This window comes from Crassostrea angulata, chromosome 2 (assembly GCF_025612915.1).
Source record: "Crassostrea angulata isolate pt1a10 chromosome 2, ASM2561291v2, whole genome shotgun sequence".
NCBI classification, from domain to species: domain Eukaryota; kingdom Metazoa; phylum Mollusca; class Bivalvia; order Ostreida; family Ostreidae; genus Magallana; species Magallana angulata.
Window position 1 is genome coordinate 22164553 of NC_069112.1, and position 22408 is coordinate 22186960.

General features: G+C 33.5%; 2 protein-coding genes and 1 pseudogene across 2 annotated transcripts; all 3 read left to right on the forward strand.

Annotated features, from left to right (window-relative positions):
• The first annotated feature begins 2117 nt into the window (after positions 1–2117).
• Positions 2118–3098, forward strand: LOC128172911 (complement C1q-like protein 3). Its single transcript, XM_052838647.1, has 2 exons — positions 2118–2288; positions 2608–3098. The coding sequence occupies exons 1-2, from the start codon at positions 2123–2125 to the stop codon at positions 2988–2990; spliced, it is 549 nt and encodes a 182-aa protein (XP_052694607.1). The 5' UTR covers positions 2118–2122; the 3' UTR covers positions 2991–3098.
• A 7181-nt stretch (positions 3099–10279) lies between these two features.
• Positions 10280–11171, forward strand: LOC128171152 (uncharacterized; annotated as a pseudogene).
• Positions 11172–21392: 10221 nt separating this feature from the next.
• Positions 21393–22192, forward strand: LOC128174028 (cerebellin-3-like). The gene is made up of 3 exons (XM_052839672.1): positions 21393–21574; positions 21659–22046; positions 22135–22192. The coding sequence occupies exons 1-3, from the start codon at positions 21406–21408 to the stop codon at positions 22190–22192; spliced, it is 615 nt and encodes a 204-aa protein (XP_052695632.1). The 5' UTR covers positions 21393–21405.
• The last annotated feature ends 216 nt before the right edge of the window (positions 22193–22408 follow it).

The following is a 22408-nucleotide window of genomic DNA, read 5'->3' on the forward strand; positions in this document are numbered from 1 at the left end:
TAATTTAATATACTAGTATCTGTATTCAAATCCAAAATGACATTTCCCCTGTTTTAAACATGATTCAAAATACTACATGGTACAAACAGAAAGTTTTGAAAACAACTGAATCCACATTTGACAGGTTTTGTAAAAAGCATTTGTATACAGCTAATAATATTGTCGATCTATCAAGATATCAAAACAAAAAATAGCGTTTTCATCGTGCTTAAATCATTCATAGAGGATAGCGAGAACCATTAATTAAAATAAAAATTATCTTATAAAGTAACGTATATGCATTTAAATAATAAATGCTGATTATGACCTTTGGATATTTCATTTGTTCATGTTCATATCCTTCTAATTTCCGGAAAAAATCCTTGAAACGCGGGATGTACTAATGTTAAATGACAAAAATTACTATTTGAACCCCCCCCCCCTTTGAGTTGAAGGTTTCTGAATTATATGATCTTAGATCTGGTTTGAGACACTTCATTTGATTCCTTGATTTCCCTCAAATCCAGCAAAGCTTGGTTTACTAAATCCTTTTTACGACGTAATATTCCTGTTAAAAATATCCGCAAAAGAAATACTTTTATCATTGTACACCTATACGGTTGTGAGAATTATAAATGCTATTATGAAAAGGGAGCATACATACCGTTAAAAATTAAATATATTGTACATGGAGCCTCTTGTACATAAATTACTTTGCGCGGATCCTCAAGTTTTTTTTTCCGGGGGTGGGGGTGGGGGGGGGGGGGTGGGAAGGAGTCCAACAAATAACTTTGTGTGCCTTTTTTTTTGGGAGAGGGAAGTGGTTTCCGAGGCCAATTTTAATTTCGTAATTTTACCATGGAAATTTAATAAGTTTGATTTTTTAAGGAGGATGTCTGAACCCTTGATCCCCCCCCCCCCCCCCCCCCCCCAAGATCCATACATGATTACTGTTTTAACATTAACAACAGACGAAATGTGAAAGAAATTCCTTTCAAAAGCCCTTTGGAAAAAAAGATTTTTCAATAGAATGATTCAGATAATCTTTGACTAATTATGCAAAAAATTATAATCTTTAATTTATAATTGTTTTTTATACCACTAAATTTGTGAAAAAACCCATAATATGTTATGTTTTTCATTTGAGAATTACATTTGAATTGTTTGCTAGCGTGTCATAAATTGTTAATTCTGAATTGATAGGATGAGAGTAAATGAAATACCCAACTTATTTGTTTTTTGGTTTTGTATTACAATTGTTCTATCAAATTTAATATTAAATTACAGTTTAATGAGCAATCTGTTACAGTGTACAAAGCTTACACTTATATTCTAGTATATATAAACATGAACTGTCTTTGAAATCATACAAATAGTTTGCCAGTTTGAACACAATCGACTTGTACACTGCATGTAAGTATTGAGGAATATTTCTGAAATATGTCCCCCCCCCTTTCTTCCTCATTATATATAACCTAAACTAGATGATCCCTATCTTCAATTTTACAAGTAAGGTTTTAGTTTTATACTCGTAGCAGTTACATCTTTGTTTGTTTGCAAATTCACCGGACCTTTGCTCTTTTAGATATTTTTGTTTTATATGCTCTTTTCTTTACTTTTTGCACTGAAAGAACTATATTCGTACCTAAGTTCTATACCTACAACCAATAGCCAATGAGTATAGTCGTTATAGTCAAATTGATCTCAATGTTTCTTAGTGGAGATATGTCAAAAATCGTAAATAGTGTTAGTCTTCTATTGTTTGTGATTTGCTATGGATTTCAAACAGAAAGTTTTGTTTTTAATAAAAATGTTTTTGAATAATTAATCTAATATATATCACAAGTTTGTTATCCTCTCTATTCAAAACTGCTAAACATTGATCTTGGAAACAGCTTTCTTACTAATATTAAAATCTTTTTAAATTTTCTGTTCAGTATAGCATATTCATTTTTAAAAACGTAATTTGACTATAAAACATCTTTACTAACATTCTTCAAGTTTCAGATTGAAGTAAATAAAAAAGAAAGAAAAGATTTGTCTATTTTTCCGTCACCTACGCATTTTTTGTTTAAAAATGGATTGTTTTAAGGTTTTGTTTATTCGTTAATTAATACATGTACTTCTTTGATCGGATTTCAGTATGTTGTTGGCTCTAGCTTTCCTTTGGCTCTCAGTATTTTGGGCACAGTGTGAAAAAGTGTCACCGAAACCAGGCTTGAAACTTTTCCGAGAGGATTATAAAAGCGTTCAAGAAACTTGCATTGCTGTCGGATTTGTGAAAAGCTGTAGAAATGATACAAAGATAGGTATTTACATTAATCACTCTTTCACTACTTTTTATGAAAAAATCATCTTTATCTGTCTTGTCTGATAAATGATGCTTTATTTATTATATAGTAAAATAAAGTGAAACTAGAAGATAAATTTTGAAACATTATTGATAGAATCAAATCAAGTATGACTGCCTCCTATTGCCATTTACCATTCTCTGCATTCTTTCTGGATTATATTCCATGAAACAATATTTAAAAAAAACCCTCAGTGAAATACATATTTAAGTAGTGGCTTTAAATATCATTTTGACATTTTTTAAAAATAAATATACACCCCCTTTTTTAAAATTAGGTATTGCCTTTGATGCTCGATTGGGAAAACAAATAAGGAACCTTGCAACCAAAGGCCGGGTTGTTTTTGATACAGTTGTTCTAAACCAAGGATCGGGATATGACGCATCTACTGGAGTCTTCACGGTCCCTAGTGGCGGAATCTACGTGTTCGACTGGACAGTTCTTGCATGGCAGGGCTTAGATGCCCACACTGCACTCGCCGTTAATGACCAGTTTAAATCATGGAGTCACTGTTCCGCGAGAAAGTCCAATAATTGGCGATCCTGTAGCAAAATGTCGATACTGAAGCTACATAAAGGAAATAAAGTCGGGATTGCAGTTTTTAGTGGATCAGCTGACATTCATTATCTTTACACGTCTTTTTCTGGCTTTAAACTGTAATTTTGTAACATAACTTGCTACACAAAAAAAATGGAAGGCTTCTATAAGACGATAAATCTTACTCTAATGTTGTTTTTTTGTGAAGAAAGTAATAAAAGGTAAAGGGTTGTTTTTGTGTTGAAATAATTTAGCATGGCCAAAATTAGTTCAATTGCTATTTATGATTAAACAGTGTCGGTCAAAACTAGTAATTGTAAAGTGCGAAATAAAATCGAAATGAAACAAAACGAAACCAAACTTGAGTGCTGATATACTTTGACATGTCGCTGATAAGTTCTTATGGCATATTACACAGGTACATATAGTCACATGTACATGCACATACAACGGCATATGAATCTGAAAAATATGACATAAGTCGTTAGAAAAGTTCGCGGACAAGATCGATTGTGAGCGGACTATTGCATGATACCAGCGAAGCTTTTCATATTTAATCTTGACGCATTTTCTAAGAAATGTGTAAAGATTTGTTTATTTTAAATGCACCATAAAATATATACAGATTAATTATTTTGATAAGATATGCTTCACGGAACATGTCAGTTTTTAATTGTTTTATATTTTGTGCGCATTTTTTCTTATTAAGATAATGTACAGTTTAAGTACATTAAATTAACGATACTTCATATCCGATCACGATAAGTTATGAAGGTCATTTTGTGAAAGTTTCAAATAAATTGAAAATTTTCTGAATGTTTTTCGCCGAATATGGACGACCAATGCTAGAAAAATGAGTCAAAAACCTTAACGTAATGCACACCTTGGAGCACTGGGCCGTCATTATATTTTGTGTGCACGCAAAAAATTCTCCGATGGAGACCAAAAGGTTCTTAGATGTTGCTATTTTTATAGGACAAAGGTTTACAATTGGACTCACAATTGGATTTGGAGGTTTGAAAATGGAAATATTGATATCTTTAGCTCTTGCAACACCGCAACCACCCTTCCCTCCATACAAACCGGATCTTGCACCTATGGATTTCGTCTAAAGTCGACAGAGATTTTCGGACCTAAAGTATTGTCTTCCCACAAATGTTTATTAAAAATAAAATATGGTGTTATGACCATTTTAAAATAGCGACCAGTATCAGTGTCTAGAAGACAGTATCTACTATATGACACAAAAGACGTCCATTATACAAAAAATTGACAAATAGTGGTGTGAACTTGCATTTTATGAATAGGTTAATGGCATGAAAAGTGTGTGAACTAAAAGATGTTTACTTTGAAAAAGAGTAACAGGTTTAAATTGCCTTTCAGTAGTTTGAAGTCCTGAGTCGTGGAAATATGACATGATGCTCCCTAAATCCAATTCATGCAAAATATAAATCGCTGTATCATTTGAAAACAACTTCAAAATCATATGATTTTTTGCATTTTTATTTTCAACTAGTAGTCATTTAATAAAACATAGGCCATTCTACAAAGTACACCGTAATTTTGCCGCAAATCACTTTGTCCGCGAGCTTTTTTAACAACCCTCGTATGCATGATTCGAAACATCAAAACTGAAGGGCGTTGAAAACGCAACAACTGGGTCCACGTTTGATAGATTCGTTAATTAATAAGCGTTTACAGTTTTAGAAAACTTATATAAAATTTTCGGTTTATCAATATTCAGTTTGTTAATTTTCTTCGATTATAAAAGCTAAATATTAAGAAATATATGTATATGCGCATAAATCCCTCATAGAGTATGACAAGTATATTAATTGTGTCACACATTATCTTAATTATATATAATACATTCTACATATAGATAAATATTTACATCCATCAACAATGAATCCCTCTATCTCTTACGGAAATTGATTGTAAATATCACTTCTGTAGAAACTGAAATCTACACGTCCAGTTTATCGATTTTTCGAAACCATCAACCTAAGAAAAATCAAGGACTGCATGAATTAATCGTGAGGATGTCAGACTCAAATTCCCATAGAAGACGGTTTGGCTGTTTCTTTTTCTGACGTACTGATATACATTAACAATAATTTACTTAATTTACATAATTTTTGCGATCAATTTTTAAATTTTTTTTTATAACAAAGATGTAAATATAAACAATAAAAGCTTCCGTTGATAATTCATGCATAATAATTCATGCATAATAATGAACGTAGCAGAAAAAAATTTGCATTGCCCGCTTTATAATACTGATTAGGTGTTTCTTCTGCAATATCTTCATATTCTGCAGGAATCATCAAAGAACTCATTTCATTGTTTACAAATTTACATCTACCGATTACGACTCCCTCTATTTCTAACGGTAACCTATAGTTAATTCATAGCTTGATTTGGCTTTGTCTTTAATCTAACGTACTGATGTACATTTATTAAAAGATACATGTAGATGTAAATATAATAAATAAAATGCTTTCTTTGATGATTCAGGCAGGTTATGATGGTAGCGATCATCGCAAAAAAAAAAAAAAAAAAAAAAAAAAAAAAAAAAATACATAAATTGCTTCATAACGCGGGTTATGTATTTCTTCTGTAATCTCGCCACCTTCATATCCCGCATGAATCACCAAAGAAAGCATTTAATTTTTTTTTTATTTTTCATGACCATAAAAAAAAATATGAATTTAAAAAAAAACAACGAAACGCAGGGTGATCGAAATATTTTAAATGACTGTTATAAATTAGGGAAAATAGACCCACCATATGTACCCTCCCCCCTTTGCAAGCCATCGAAAAACTTATTCAAAATTAATCAATGAAATTGAATTCAATTTAATAATGAAAAATATCATATGGATTCACATATTGACTACAAAATCATCAATAACTAAAATATATTATTAAAAAATCAGAACTTTTATACCATTCATGTATAACAATACAAAAATGTAAATTTTTAGAACATCATAATGAAATAAACATTTATTTTTTTTCCCTCTTGTGGATTAAATTTCTGCACGCTTCATTTTGATTTACAATTCCATAAATTTTTTTTTTACGTTTACGCAAAAAAATATTTTCAATCAAAAAGGAATCGAATGGCAAAAATATGAGTATTTGAAGTCGTAGGGTGTAATTTATCCGTATATAATATTCAAATGCATTTTACAATTATGTAAAGATTGCGAATACCAATGTCATGTTTTTGTAACACACCTAACCTAAGCCAATCTTTTGGTAGTGTCTAAACAAGATGGGGCATATGGCTCAAAACTGAATTTCAGAGAGATAAATGATATGACCATTAACTTTGTAATTCATTGGACTCTATATAAGAAAATTATGATACAGATTGGGCTAAGTGGAGGAAATATGTAATGGCAATGAAATTACTCGTGGGTCTACTATGACCTAAACGTTTAATTTAGAAATTGATACAGCACCTCCTTTATTGAAAGGCACTCTGTGAGGGTGAAGTATGCGCTAGATTGAGTCAGGAGAATAGAGAAACAGGTCCAAACAAGTGATGTCGATCGAACAGACTAATCATAATAGGGCAACCACAGAACTCTAGAATATTTCTAACTACATATGTACGTTGCGTTAAGAGCTAGCAAGAGGCATAAAGAACTTGTTAAAAAAACCCATGTTTGCTATCTAAGAAAATTGCAAAGATATCTCAGGATTTAGTTACATCATAGATATTATGAATTAAAACGCAAAAATCTCTCCATGTATCACTATCAAGGGTGTTTATTAACTGCATGCGTTCAAACTTTTTGGTATATAGACAATTTCCTCACTAATATATACTATTGTTAAGGACTATTTCACATTTTAAATGTAAGCATATCAACTTTACTTAAACTGATTATTTCAAATAGCCAAATAATCAGAATATTGTATTTCATGAGTTTTACGAAAACAACCATACGAGTACGTTCGTGCGTGTTTGCTACAGGTGTAGTAAATACATTTAGATAAAAGTAAAACCCACTGTATGATTACAATTTAAAACACAAAACAGTTAATGAAAACAGAAGGAGTATATTCATTTTATAGTTGAATTCATAAATATATATAGCAATTTAGTGGAAAACTGACTTATGAAAAGGGACCGAGAAGGACCATGATAGACATTTTGGTGATATGTCCAAATAAAAAAAGCAGCTGTTCGCGGTCTATTGGCGCTGATTTGAATGTTGGCAGTGTTACCTTCACCTTTGGTGAACGCTCGCTGATTCTGCTGATCTCTGAGCTGTATTCAAGGGTCTGAGACACTTCATTCGATTTCCTGATATCCCTTAATTCCAATAAATCTTTCTTCATCGATTCCTGTTGTTGTTTGATCATATCCAAATGTGTCTTTAACACGTGTCTGTGTCTCTCTTTAGTCTCCCTGATTTCAGTTTTCCTTTCCTTTATAATGATGTCGATTTCTCTGTGCCATTGCTCTCCATGCCTGGTGATTTCTGCTGTAAGTTCCTCATACATTCTTTCCAGGGTATCAAGTTGCATTTCAAGATAGACTGATGTTTCTTTATATGTATGAGAAATAAGATTTTCGAGTTTTTTAATATCATTTTCAACAATTGTTTTCCTTTCCTTATATACTACCAACACTTCTGTAAATATATGCCCTCTGTGCTGTTCAGATGCCATGCACGAGGAACAAACAGAAATGTCGCAATCCTTGCACTGAAATTTGCAATTCTTGTGAACATGCTCTTTACATTTTGGATAAATGAGGGTTGATCTTCGGTCCTTGAATGGGACTATTTTATGTTTGTCATATCCATCTGAGATGTGTTCTCCTATGCAAGGCTTACAGAGGTTTACATGACAAAAGTCGCAGTAGCTATGTACTATGGTCTCACAAAGGTCACATCTGTGCACATCCTGGGCTGTAGAACGTTGCTCCATGGCTGCTCTACAAATAAATATTGAAGTCTTATATTTATGTGTAACTTAAGTATAACAAATGAGCAGATATAAAGATAAGTGTATGAAAAATACATAATGGAAATCTAACTATTTCTTTATATACATTGTGCAGTAATGGTTGCCAATACGTCAGATTTTAAACGCTTTGTGATTATGATTTAAATATCGAATGAGAGAAACTTGATTTTTCGCCTTACTAACGAAGAGGTTGAACATAAATGCACAAACAATGAAATTGGTGCCGTGCCAAACTTAGTCATATTTACATATTTATAGATTATTCGTTCGATGTTTGAATTACTTTTAAATAATTTCAATAATCATCGCAAAGATAACATTTTCATGTAAATAATTTCTTAAGGCACATTTAATGATAGTAGTTACATAATAAAAACGCATGTTGACTGTTTTTGAAGCGATTCAACAACACCCAAAGTCATAAAGGCACACAAACTGCGTAGGCTTTGACACCGAATGTAGACCGAAAGTAGAATCCCGTTAAGTGTTAATAATGCTTTAAAATATCATTATACACTTAAGGTTTTGGTGAATTAAACGTGATTATAAAAGATAAAATACATACCTGTGTGAAAATAATAATGTATTCTATATAGCTGACGGGACTCAATTCAAGAACATGAAAGAGCTTGTCTGAAATGCATGTCCTATGACACATTGATTAAATATTCTGTTACTGGAGTTACTTCCCATGACTCTTTAAATGGCGTTTAACAGTTGAAACAAATGGTGGTAAAGATCCTAAAAATGCCTTTTGAAAAAAAAATAAGATTTAAAATCATTTGAATACTAAAAAACTAACTATTGATCAATCAATTTAAAGTTCAATTTACATTTTTTCATAGTTATCTTTAACATCTTATTGTAATCTCAATTTAAAAAAAAACCATTTTGTACCTTTTTTAAGATTGTATAATTATTTTACCTTTGTTAAAGTTTGCATGTAAGTTTTGATTTTGTGTATTGGACTATATCTCATTTCCAAAGTAAGACAATTTACTACCTCCTTTGTTTGTATGCTATGTATTTATTGTCTTATTGTGAATTTTGAATCTCTTTCACCGGTGCAAGAAAAATATTCAAAATATGTCTATTTGTAAATTTAATATTTACTCTTATGAATTCTTCATATTTACATGTTTACGATAAGTGATGTTTGTGTAATAGATATATTTCAAATGCTGTCTACAATAAACATATTATCATACAGGGTCAAAATGAAATACAATTTATTTTAAAATTCAAAACTACATTTGATTTGTTTGCTATAGTGTCATATGTTTGTAATTTTAAATTTATAGGATAAGTGTAAAACAGGATATTTAATCTTTTGGATATATATTAAACTTTTAAAAATTATTTTAGATATTGAAGTACAAACTAATTAGCAATCTGTAACCAGGGTTAAACTTATACTCTAGTATATACATGTGATCGTTTTACATAAAATCATACACACCTTTTTCAGTTTGAGTATAGTCGACTTGCATATTTCATGTAAGTATTGAAGTATACTTTTTTAAAGACTGACCGTCCATTTTTTGTCTATTTTTAATTGCTCACCATTATATTAGTGCTATAAGACGTATGTATTTTGCAAAAAAGAAATTTAATTGAAAATATTCGAAATATTTTTCTTTTCTGTTCGTTATCTCTAAACAAGAGGATTCCTCGTTTTTCAATTTACTTTCAATTTACAAAAAACCCCGGGTTTTGTTTCGTAGCAATTATATTTGAGCCTGTTTTTAAAACCTTTTTTCTTTTATATACTGGTATATTTGTGTTACACAGTTTATTGAATTCATAACAAAGATATGCCTTTCTAGAATATTTGCACTTAAGGGATTACTATATTTACCTATGTTATTTACATACAACCAATGTCCAACGAGTACTGCCTTTAACAGACAGGCGTATGTTGCAACATTCTTGTCCTTTTTCAAACTACTCTTAATGTTGATGATTGTTTACTGCTATAAAATCTTCTCTTGTTTGTTGTTTGCTATGGTTAATAAAGTAGTGTTTTTATAAGGAAATATATTCCGATGATTCATACCATCTTTTAATCTTAAATGTCCAGCTCTTATATCTACCTATTGTACTTTCTTATTCTATTTTTTATTTCGAAACTGCACAACATTGATCTTTGACAAGATATTTTTCATTATTATCTGCTTGAATGTTTAGATTGTCTGGTCAGTAGCGATTATTTGTCTGCACATCAATAAAATATTTGTTTTTCAGATTACAGAATAAGGTGAAAAAAGTCTATATAAAATAATAATAAAATATTTTCCTGTTTCCTTTTACCAACACATCATATTGTTATTGTTTTCTATTTTCTTTTAGCTGTTGATAAAGTTAATATTGTTTTAAAATCATAACGTTGAATTAAGTTATACAATCTTTGATCACATTTCAGAATGTGTTTGGCTATTATTATCTTGTCGCTCATAGTACAATGGGGACAGTGTGATAAAGTGTAACCTAAACCAGGCTTGAATATTTTTCAAGAGGATTACAAAAGTGTTGCGGAGACTTGCTTTGCCATTATATTTGTGAGAAAAAATTGTAGAAATGACACAAACACGGTACTTACACTATTTATTTTTTTAATTATATGTATGAAATCTAACTTGTGTACTTTGGTACTACTTTTCAAGTAATTGAATTTTGTTGTTGCCTAAACAAAAGCGGAAATATTAGGTTAAAGCACAAAACAACAAATCATGCATCGTTATTTTCAATAATCCAGAGGAAAGTTTATTTTAAACATGCATTGATTAACTTTTATATAATAATGTTAAAAAATCTCCATCAAAATAAAATTGAAACAATGCTTTGAAATACAATTTGAACTGTAATTTACGTTGTTTAGCAATTAAACAATAACATTTACTAGGATTTCCATGCACATAACTTTTATTTTAGATGATCGGGTTTGTGCTTTTAATGCGCGAGTGGGAACATCCATTAAAAATCTTGCCGTTAAGGGACGGGTTGTATTTAATACAGTCGTTTCGAACCAAGGATTGGGATATACCGCGTCTACCGGAATCCACAGCTCCTAGAGGTGGAATATACATGTTCGACTGGACAATTCTTCCATGGCAAGGATCAAATGCACACACCACACTCACTTTGAACGAAGGGTTTCTGTCATGGAATTAATGCGATTCTGGAAAGTCTGCTCGATCTTGTAGCAAAATAGCGGTACTGAAGCTTCAAGAAGAAGATAAAGTATGAATTGCAGTTTTCAGAGGACAAGCTGTCATACACTCAACATTTTCGTCTTTTTCTGACTACAAACTGTAAATAAACACTCGTTGTATCAAAAAGTATGATATGTGTAGAGGAATAACATATAATTTTTGCAATAAAAGTCATTGAGAGAGAGAGAGAGAGAGAGAGACAGAAAGAGAGAGACAGACAGAGTACTACAAAAGGACAAATATATATAAAAAACCGCGAATCTGCACTTCCTCTCTGTGTTTGAAACTGAAATTGATCGCCAAAGATTTTTAAACGCATTTGCATAACAACAGACAAGAAATCTTTATTCTGTATGATAGCAATAAAATATTGGGAATAGATTTAATGTTGTGCGGATTTGTGAAAAAAAGCTGTAGAAATGGTACAAAGATAGGTATAAACATTATTATATCTTTCACTACTATATACGAAAAATTAACTTTATCTGTGTGGTCTAATAACGCTTTATTCATCATATAGATAACCAAACGGAAACTAGAAGATTGATTTTAAACTTTAGAATCAAATCAAATATTACTGCCTCCTATTTGCCATTTACGATTATCTGCATTCTTTCTGGATTATATTACATGAAACAATGTGTATAAAAAAACCTCAGTGGACTACATACAAATGTATTTAAGTAGTGGCTTTAAATAACATTTTGACACTCCTTTTTAGCTCACCTGAGCTGAAAGCTCAAGTGAGCTATTCTGATCACATTTTGTCTGTCGTCCGTCTGTCTGTCTGTCTGTCTGTCTGTCTGTCTGTCTGTCTGTCCGTCTGTCTGTAAACTTTTCACATTTTCAACATCTTCTCAAGAACCACTGGGCCAATTTCAACCAAACTAAACACAAAGCATCCTTAGCCTAAGGGGATTTAAATTTGTGAAAATTAAGGATCACGCCCTTTTGCAAAGGGAGATAATTAGGAATTTATGAAAATTTTCGAGAAATTTTCAAAAATCTTCTTCTCATGAACCATAAGACCAGGAAAGCTGAAACTTGTGTGGAAGCATCATCAGGTAGTGTAGATTCTAGTTTGTGAAAATCATGACCCCCAGGGGTAGGCACAGGGCGAAAAACCATCTTTAAGCAAGTCCTTAAAGGTGGCTTAAAGGTGACTTAAAGGAGCTAAAAGGCTATACAACCTTTAAGCCACCTTTAAGTCACCTTTAAGCAAGTGCTTATAGGTCCTTAATGTCCAAACTTCTTTAAGCTACCTTTAAGCCACCTTTAAGCATCTTTAAGTGGCATTTACGCTCTCTTTACACTGCCTTTACACTGTCTTTAAGTGGCCTTTAAGTTAATATTGATCAAGCTGAACAATAAAAACATATATTAAATGCAAAAGCTCTTTTATAGAGATGGGAGGGGGTCATCCGAGTGATAATATAATTTCCAAGGAAGGGGGGGGGGTTCCAGGCGGTTTTAATCGTCGCTCCATTAAACACAGATCGCTATCATCAGCACCGCTCCGATGGACACAGATTGCCGTTATAAAATTCTTTATAATTTTTTGGGGGTTTCAAAATTATTGTAGGGGTGAGCGCAGTCTCTGTATCTTAATATGTGCATAAAACTAATTAAAGTATGTTTGTTTCCTATTATAAATTAATCGGTGAAAAAAATCTCTCTCTCTCTCTCTCTCTCTCTCTCTCTCTCTCTCTCTCTCTCTCTCTCTCTCTGTTCATCTGGTTATTAAACAAAATAAAGATAACTAGAGCAAAGCTCGTTGCAAAGCAACGAGTGGGTTTTCCGTGAATGTCGGAAGTAAAGCTGGAAGTTCCTGTAAGAAGCAGATCTCTTAAACCAATAACAAGAGTAACTAAAATATAAAAGATGAAAAAATCGATTTATTCCTGGTACGACTTAACAAAATACGAATGATTTTATGTACGACTTTGCAAACACCTTTCCGATTTCAAGAACGACTTTTTAAAAAAATCCGAATGTGTTTAAGTACGAATTAACAATTATTTTTGGTACGAGTTAATTATACTTTAAACATTACGCTATTTTTTAAACCAAGGACGCGGAATCAAAATTTCCGGAAAAAACAATTTTTTAAACCCCGATATCTCTGTAATGCATCGTCCGATTTTAAAACGGGTTTCGGTTTTAAATTAAACTTAATAAAAGCTTCTTTGCTGCTTGATGATTAATATCAAATTATTGGTCAGAAAAGAGTTATTATGAAAAGACTTAGTAGCCCTTCTATCCCCTAATTTGAGGGGTCAGCCCCTTTTTCTTGATATCAAATAAAAGGTCTCGCTAATATAAACATATTTTGTTCTACAAGTGTTTATGAATTGTAAACCGTTCTCCAGATATCTGTACAAATGCGTTTTAGGGGCCGACCCTTTAACCCCTTACCGGGGCCACTAACAACAAAATTGTTGGTATCATATTGTTAAGAACATTATTTTGAAGAACTTTTGTTCTACATTGCTTTTAAAAATATTTCTCCTTTTTCAAATATGAATGATAAGAGTTTTGAGTTCTGGCCCCTTGAAACCCCTAATTATGTAATTTATGACTTAGGTATGGTAATGTATAGATGAACAGCTGTACAATGAACATTTTTGCTTCTATAATTAATAACAAAATATTGTTCAGTAAAGAGTTATTGTAAGAAGACATTAGAGCTTTCTTGGCCCCTTATTTGAGGGGCCAGCCCCTTTTTCTTGACATCAAATGAAAGGTCTTGTAAATATAAACATATTTTGTTTAAGAAGTGTTCACAAAATGTTTACCGTTCTTGAGATATCTGTACAAATGTGTTTTAGGGGCCGACCCTTTAACTCCTAAATGGGGTCATAAACAAAAACATTTAAGGTAGCATGTTGTACAAAAAATTATTTTGAACAACTTTTGTTCTACATTGCCTTTCAAAATATTTCTCCTTTTTAAGATATTAATGATCAAAGTTTTGAACTTCTGGCCCCTTGAAACCCCTAATTACGTAATATATGACTTAAGTATGGTACTGTATAGATAAACAGCTGTACAATGAACATTTTTGCTTCTATAATTGATAACAAATTATTGTTCACTAAAAAGTTATTGCAAATAGACTTTAGAGCCCTCTTGGCCCCTAATTTGAGGGGCCAGCCCCTTTTTCTTGATATCAAATAAAAGCCCGTGCAAATTGAAACAGCTTTTGCATTACATGTTTTAACAAAATATTTATACGTCAAAAGATATTACGGAAAATGTGCGAAAATTTTGTGAAAAAATTTGGTGCTTATTTTCAGGTTCAGGCGAACTTCTAGGCCTTGCGCATTTTTCGCAATTGGAAGCATGGAGGGAAATCTACAGACATTCATCTACAATCCCTGCAAATTTCAAGCTTTTATCATGATTAGTTTCAGAGGAGATGCGTGGACAAAATGACCCTTAAAAATTTACAAAATCGACCGTATATGAAACCGGAAGTGACGTAATCATTTGAAATTTTAATAATCAGTAGCGACATTGATGCCTTATAACTCCTAAAAATTTGGTGTAAATCGGTTGAATAGTTTCTGAGAAATAACGCTCCAAAAAAGTCAGAAAAAGAAAAAAAAGTATAATAATAAAGAAAAAGAAACCGTAGAATAACAGAAGGGTTTTCCGTTGAAAACGGAAAACCCTAATGAACCAAAAATGCATGATTTAATTTGTTAATCGGTTTAAGGTTTGTATTTTTTTTTTTCAATTTTCATTGTTTCTAACTCTAGATCTGCTAGATACATGTTAAAGATGAAAAGACTCTCAACTGCCTTTGTTATATCGGGCAGGATATTACTGCTTTGTTTGTCTAGACATAGTTTTGTTCGTTTGTGTATATCTAATTAGAGTCTATTGTTTGTCCAACTTAAGAAAACCCCTGGAACTAACACAGAATATACAAGATATACACAACAGTTGTGTCGTGTGCCCAGGTGCATGTTTGTGTATATCTAATTAAAGTCTATTGTTTGTCCAACTTAAGAAAACCCCTGGAACTAACACAGAATATACAAGATATACACAACAGGTGTGTTGTGTGCCCAGGTGCACGTCAGGGTTTCTAAAGGCGTTGAATCTTAGTATGTACGAGTATACGATAAGTCTAGTGAATAAAAGTTAATTTACATTTGTAATTCATTTTCAAAGTATTATTTCCTAGCTCTGGGTTTCAAATATGTTACGTCTACAAATTAACGATACATGTATGAAAGAGTAAAATCTTGAGGCTAATTAATTAATGTACCGGTGATCATAAATAGGGGTTGATTATTTAAATATATGTATAAGGGTAAATATGTCAAATATACCCGGCCTGGCACATCATACAATTGTATGTACAAGTCATTTGCAATTGCCACATGCAATAAATACGTCACCGGTAATTGGTAATTTTGTTGTTATAGAATTGATAGTTTAAAAATCCTGTACATACAATTACATGTAAATATTTAAACATATTGGAACGGCGCCGCGATCATGAAAACCGGGAAATTGCGGGAAATTGAACAAATACCCTAATAGTATCAATGCATTTAATAAAAGAAATGATTTCATTTTCTTTCTTACATTTTTATAGCTATAAATTAGATGAATTACGTATATCTACTCGGTTTAAATTTATTAACTAAGAACTGAAGACTACTGTAGTGAACCTAACGGTTTCCATTTAGGTATAATATATTTTTGTTCACTGAAGACCAAGTTCCGTATTTCATTCTAAATACATGCATGCATGTAATTTATAAATTAGATATAATTGATTGTTACAAACTGAATGGTTTGTCAAAATCTTTTCAAGTAAACACATTCAATACAGTGATTCAATATCCACTGATATATAGGATATAAAAACGCTTATGAATATGTAAGTTGCCGTGGCGCAGAGGATGTGTGGTGATGCTAGTAAACTAAGGGTCCCGGGTTCAAATCTCACCGCGGCCGTTTTTTTTTTGGTGTTTTTTTTTTCATGTTTCTTTCTAGAACAAAAACCGTTTTAATACCTTTTCTTTCATAAAGTGAATACATTTTGTTGGAAATTAAGCACAATATTGAATTAAATTTTTTTAATGGCTTAAAGGTGGCTTAAAGGTAGCTTAAAGGTGGCTTAAAGGTGGCTTAAAGAAGTTTGGACATTAAGGACCTATAAGTTGTCCTTAAAGGTGGCTTAAAGGTGGCTTAAAGATAGTCTTTAAGCTGCCTTTAAGCCATCTTTACGCTTTCTTTAAGCCACCTTTAAGCAATACATATAGCTTAAAGGTAGCTTAAAGGTGGCTTAAAGATCGTCTTTAAGCTACCTTTAAACACCTTTAAGCTATCTTTAAGGAGGACTTAAAGATGGTCATTCATCCTGTGAGGATGGGGCCACAATGGGGGGTCGAAGTTTTACATAGGGATATACAGAGTAAATATTTAAAAATCTTCTTCTCATGAACCATAAGACCAGGAAAGCTGAAACTTGTGTGGAAGCATTCTCAGGTAGTGTAGATTCAAAGTTGTGAAAATTATTATCCCTGGGGGTAGGGTGGGGCCACAATGGGGGGTCGAAATTTAACATAGATATATTTATAGTAAATCTTTAAAAATCTTCTTCTCATGTACCATAAAGCCAGGGAAACTGAAACTTGTGTGGAAGCATCCTCAGGTAGTGGAGATTCTAATTTGTGAAAATCATGACCTCCGAGGGTAGGGTGGGGCCTTAATGGGTGGTCAAAGTTTTACATAGGAATATATAGAGTAAATCTTTAAAAATCTTCTTCTCAGAAACTAATCAGCCAGAAAAGCTGAAACTTAAGTGGAAGCATCCTCAGGTAGTGTAGATGCAAAGTTGTGAAAATCATTATCCCTGGGGGTAGGGTGGGGCCACAATGGGGTGTTAAAGTTTTACATAGGAATATATAGAGTAAATCTTTAAAAATCATCTTCCTCTCATGAACCATAAGACCAGGAAAGCTGAAACTTGTGTGGAAGCATCCTCAGGTAGTGTAAATTCAAAGTTGTGAAAATCATGACCCCCGGGGGTAGGGTGGGACCGCAATGGGGGGTCGAAATTTAACATAGGAATATATAGAGTAAATCTTTAAAAATATTCTTCTCATGAATCATAAGACCAGGAAAGCTGAAACTTGTGTGGAAGCATTCACAGTAAGTGGAGATTCTAATTTGTGAAAATCATGACCCCCGGGGGTAGGATGGGGCCACAATGGGGGGTCGAAGTTTTACATCGGAATAGACAGAGTAAATCTTTAAAAATCTTCTACTCCTGAACCATAAGACCAGGAAAGCTGAAACTTGTATGGAAACATCCTCAGGTAGTGGAGATTCTAATTTGTGAAAATCATGACCCCCGAGGGTAGGGTGGGGCCACAATGGGGGGTCGAAGTTTAACATAGGAATATATAGAGTAAATATTTAAAAATCTTCTTTTCATGAACCATAAGACCAGGAAAGCTGAAACTTGTGTGGAAGCATCCTCAGGTAGTGTAGATTCTAATTTGTGAAAATCATGACCCCCCCAGGGTAGGATGGGGCCACAATGGGGGGTCGAAGTTTGACATAGGAATATACAGAGTAAATCTTTAAAAATCTTATTCTCATGAACCATAAGACCAGGAAAACTGAAACATGTATGGAAGCATCCTCAGGTAGTGTAAATTCAAAGTTGTGAAAATCATGACCCCCGGGGGTAGGGTGGGACCACAATGGGGGGTCGAAATTTAACATAGGAATATATAGAGTAAATCTTTAAAAATATTCTTCTCATGAATCATAAGACCAGGAAAGCTGAAACTTGTGTGGAAGCATTCACAGTAAGTGGAGATTCTAATTTGTGAAAATCATGACCCCCGGGGGTAGGATGGGGCCACAATGGGGGGTCGAAGTTTTACATCGGAATAGACAGAGAAAATCTTTAAAAATCTTCTACTCCTGAACCATAAGACCAGGAAAGCTGAAACTTGTATGGAAACATCCTCAGGTAGTGGAGATTCATAGTTGTGAAAATCATGACCCCCGAGGGTAGGGTGGGGACTTAATGGGTGGTCGAAGTTTTACATAGGAATATATAGAGTAAATATTTAAAAATCTTCTACTCCTGCACCATAAGACCAGGAAAGCTGAAACTTGTATGGAAACATCCTCAGGTAGTGGAGATTCTAATTTGTGAAAATCATGACCCCCGAGGGTAGGGTGGGGCCACAATGGGGGGGTCGAAGTTTAACATAGGAATATATAGTGTAAATATTTAAAAATCTTCTTCTCATGAACCATAAGACCAGGAAAGCTGAAACTTGTGTGGAAGCATCCTCAGGTAGTGTAGATTCTAATTTGTGAAAATCATGACCCCCCCGGGGTAGGATGGGGCCACAATGGGGGGTCGAAGTTTGACATAGGAATATACAGAGTAAATCTTTAAAAATCTTATTCTCATGAACCATAAGACCAGGAAAGCTGAAACATGTATGGAAGCATCCTCAGGTAGTGTAAATTCAAAGTTGTGAAAATCATGACCCCCGGGGGTAGGGTGGGACCACAATGGGGTGTCGAAATTTAACATAGGAATATATAGAGTAAATCTTTAAAAATATTCTTCCCATGAATCATAAGACCAGGAAAGCTGAAACTTGTGTGGAAGCATTCACAGTAAGTGGAGATTCTAATTTGTGAAAATCATGACCCCCGGGGGTAGGATGGGGCCACAATGGGGGGTCGAAGTTTTACATCGGAATAGACAGAGTAAATCTTTAAAAATCTTCTACTCCTGAACCATTAGACCAGGAAAGCTGAAACTTGTATGGAAACATCCTCAGGTAGTGGAGATTCTAATTTGTGAAAATCATAACCCCCGAGGGTAGGGTGGGGCCACAATGGGGGGTCGAAGTTTAACATAGGAATATATAGAGTAAATATTTAAAAATCTTCTTCTCATGAACCATAAGACCAGGAAAGCTGAAACTTGTGTGGAAGCATCCTCAGGTAGTGTAGATTCTAATTTGTGAAAATCATGACCCCCCCGGGGTAGGATGGGGCCACAATGGGGGGTCGAAGTTTTACATAGGAATATACAGAGTAAATCTTTAAAAATCTTATTCTCATGAACCATAAGACCAGGAAAGCTGAAACTTGTATGGAAGCATCCTCAGGTAGTGTAGATTCATAGTTGTGAAAATCATGACCCCCGAGGGTAGGGTGGGGACTTAATGGGTGGTCGAAGTTTTACATAGGAATACATAGAGTAAATCTTTAAAAATCTTCTTCTCAGAAACTAATCAGCCAGAAAAGCTGAAACTTGAGTAGAAGCATCCTCAGGTAGTGAAGATTCAAAGTTGTGAAAATCATGATCCCCAGGGGTAGGGTGGGGCCACAATAATGGGGATCGAAGTTTTACATAGGAATATATAGAGTAAATCTTTAAAAATCTTCTTCTCAGAAACTAATCAGCCAGTAAAGCTGACACTTGTGTGGAAGCATCCTCAGGTAGTGTAGATTCAAAGTTGTGAAAATCATGACCCCCCGGGGGTAGGGTGGGGCCACAATGGGGGATCGAAGTTTTACATAGGAATATATAGAGTAAATCTTTAAAAATCTTCTTCTCAGAAACTAATCAGCCAGTAAAGCTGACACTTGTGTGGAAGCATCCTCAGGTAGTGTAGATACAAAGTTGTGAAAATCATGACCCCCGAGGGTAGGGTGGGGCCAAAATGGTAGGTCAAAGTTTTACATAGGAATATATAGAGTAAATCTTTAAAAATCTTCTTCTCAGAAACTAATCAGCCAGAAAAGTTTAAACTTGTGTGGAAGCGTCCTCAGCGTAGTGTAAATTCAAAGTTGTGAAAATCATGATCCCCAGGGGTAGGGTGGGCCACAATGGGGGGCCAAAGTTTAACATAGGAATATATATGGTAAATCTTTAAAAATCTTCTTCTCAGAAATTAATCAGCCAGATGATTCTTTATAATTGTTAAGACTTTGGCCCCAGGACAATTCTTTGGCCTCATAAGAAGGTTCAGAGTTTATGTACGTTTATATCCCATATATAAACAATTGTTAAGGATCTTTTTGAGAACTGCAATACTCAACATATGATGTGACTATAAAATCATCCTGTTAGAAAAGGGACTAATGATTATAAACATAAGAATATCCAGGGGAAAAATGGATTTTATTTATACAGGATCAACATGTATTATTGTACATTGTCCAGATAGTTTGTATTATGACTCCATTAAGCTGATTTTATCATACCTATTGTTCCTCAGGTGAGCGATGTGGCCCATGGGCCTCTTGTTTGAATAAGGGATTGCCTTTGATGCTCAACTGGGAAAGCAAATATAAGGAACCTTGCGATCAAAGGCCGACTTGTTTTTGATACAGTTAATTTGAACCAAGGATTGGGATATGATGCATCTACTGGAGTCTTCACGGTCCCTAGTGGCGGAATCTATGTGTTCGAATGGACAGTTCTTGCATGGGAAGGCTTGTATGCCCTCACTGCACTCGCCGTTTATGACCAGTTCAAATCATGGAGTCACTGCTACTCTGGAAAGTCCAATAGTTGAAGATCCTGTAGCAAAATGTCGGTACTGAAGCTACATAAAAGAGATAATGATCATTGTATGTAAGTATTGAGGAATATTTTTGAAATATGGCCCCCTTCTTTTCCTCATTATATATAACCTGAACTAGATGATCCTTATGTTTAATTTTACAAGAAAGGTTTTGTTCCATACTCGTAGCAGTAACATCTTTGTTTGTTTGCAAATTCACCGCACTTTGCTCTTTTAGATATGTTCATTTTATATGCTCTTTTCTTTACTTTTTGCTTTGAAAGAACTATATTCTTAGCTGTTCAATACCTACAACCATAAAGTATAGTCGCTCATAGTCAAATTGATCTCAATGTTTCTGAGTGGAGAATTTATAAAAAAAAGTCGTTGTTATAGAGTCTTCTATTGTTTGTGATTTGCTATGAATTTCAAACAGAAAGTTTTTTAGGAAAATGTTTTTGAATAATTAATCTAATATATATCACAAGTTTGTTATCCTCTCTATTCAAAACTGCTAAACATTGATCTTCTAAAAAGCTTGCTTACTAGTATTAACATCTTTTAAAATTTTCTGTTCAGTATAGCATAATTCATTTAATTTTTATTTTACTAGAACATTATTACTAACATTCTTAAGGTTGTATATTGAAGTTAAAAAGAAAGAAAGAAGAAATATGTCTGTTTCCCGTCAATGGTTTTGAGTTGTTTGAGGTTTTGTCTATTTGGTTATTAATATATGTACATCTCTGATCAGATTTCAGTATGTTGTTGGCTCTAGCTTTCCTTTGGCTCTCAGTATTTTGGGCACAGTGTGAAAAAGTGTCACCGAAACCAGGCTTGAAACTTTTCCGAGAGGATTATAAAAGCGTTCAAGAAACTTGCATTGCTGTCGGATTTGTGAAAAACAGCTGTGGAAATGATACAAAGATAGGTATGTACATTAATCACCCTCTCACTACTTTGTATGAAAAAATTATCTATATCTTTAAAAAATATAAACCCCTTTTTGAATTAGGGATTTCCTTTGATGCTCGATTGGAAAAAAATATAAGGAACCTTGCAACCCAAGGCCGAGTTGTTTTTGATACTGTTAATCTAAACCAAGGATCGGGATATGACACATCTACTGGAGTCTTTACGGTCCCTAGCGGCGGAATCTACGTTTTTGAATGGACAGTTCTTGCATGGGAAGGCTTGTATGCCCTCACTGCACTCGCCGTTAATGACCAGTTCAAATCATGGAGTCACTGCTACTCTGGAAAGTCCAATAATTGGCGATCTTGTAGCAAAATGTCGGTACTGAAGCTACATAAAAGAGATAAAGTCGGGATTGCAGTTTATAATGGGTCAGCTGACATTTATCATCAATGTACGTCTTTTTCTGGCTTTAAAGGGGAAGGAAAGTCAAAAACAAAATTTATTTATTTTAATTAAGTGGTAAAAATTATCACATGTGGTCATGCTGTTTTGAAAATGAAATACGTAATTTAGCTTTAATGAACGTTTGAAGTTGGAGAAATCGTATTTACTGGAGGCTGACATGATGTAGAACTCTTTCGTATTAAAAACAAAAAAAAAAATAATTATTTTGACCTCACACCATCTATTCCGGTTTGGTTTACATATACAAATGAATGTACACAGTGCTCTGAATATAATTAATGCTGGTTTATGCCTTTCTGTTACTCAAATAATCGACTAAACAAAATTGATATTGTTTGAGTTCACACGTCAATCTAAAGAATAAATACATGTATCATTGTAT

What these genes read in the sequence shown, in the direction of transcription:
- LOC128172911 (XM_052838647.1), top strand. Translation starts at nt 2,123, where the DNA reads ATGTTGTTGGCTCTAGCTTTCCTTTGGCTCTCAGTATTTTGGGCACAG. An exon ending in TAGAAATGATACAAAGATAG is followed by an intron (nt 2,289 to 2,607) that starts GTATTTACATTA and finishes TTTTAAAATTAG; the next exon opens with GTATTGCCTTTGATGCTCGA.
- LOC128174028 (XM_052839672.1), top strand. Translation starts at nt 21,406, where the DNA reads ATGTTGTTGGCTCTAGCTTTCCTTTGGCTCTCAGTATTTTGGGCACAG. An exon ending in TGGAAATGATACAAAGATAG is followed by an intron (nt 21,575 to 21,658) that starts GTATGTACATTA and finishes TTTTTGAATTAG; the next exon opens with GGATTTCCTTTGATGCTCGA. An exon ending in GGCTTTAAAGGGGAAGGAAA is followed by an intron (nt 22,047 to 22,134) that starts GTCAAAAACAAA and finishes TACGTAATTTAG; the next exon opens with CTTTAATGAACGTTTGAAGT.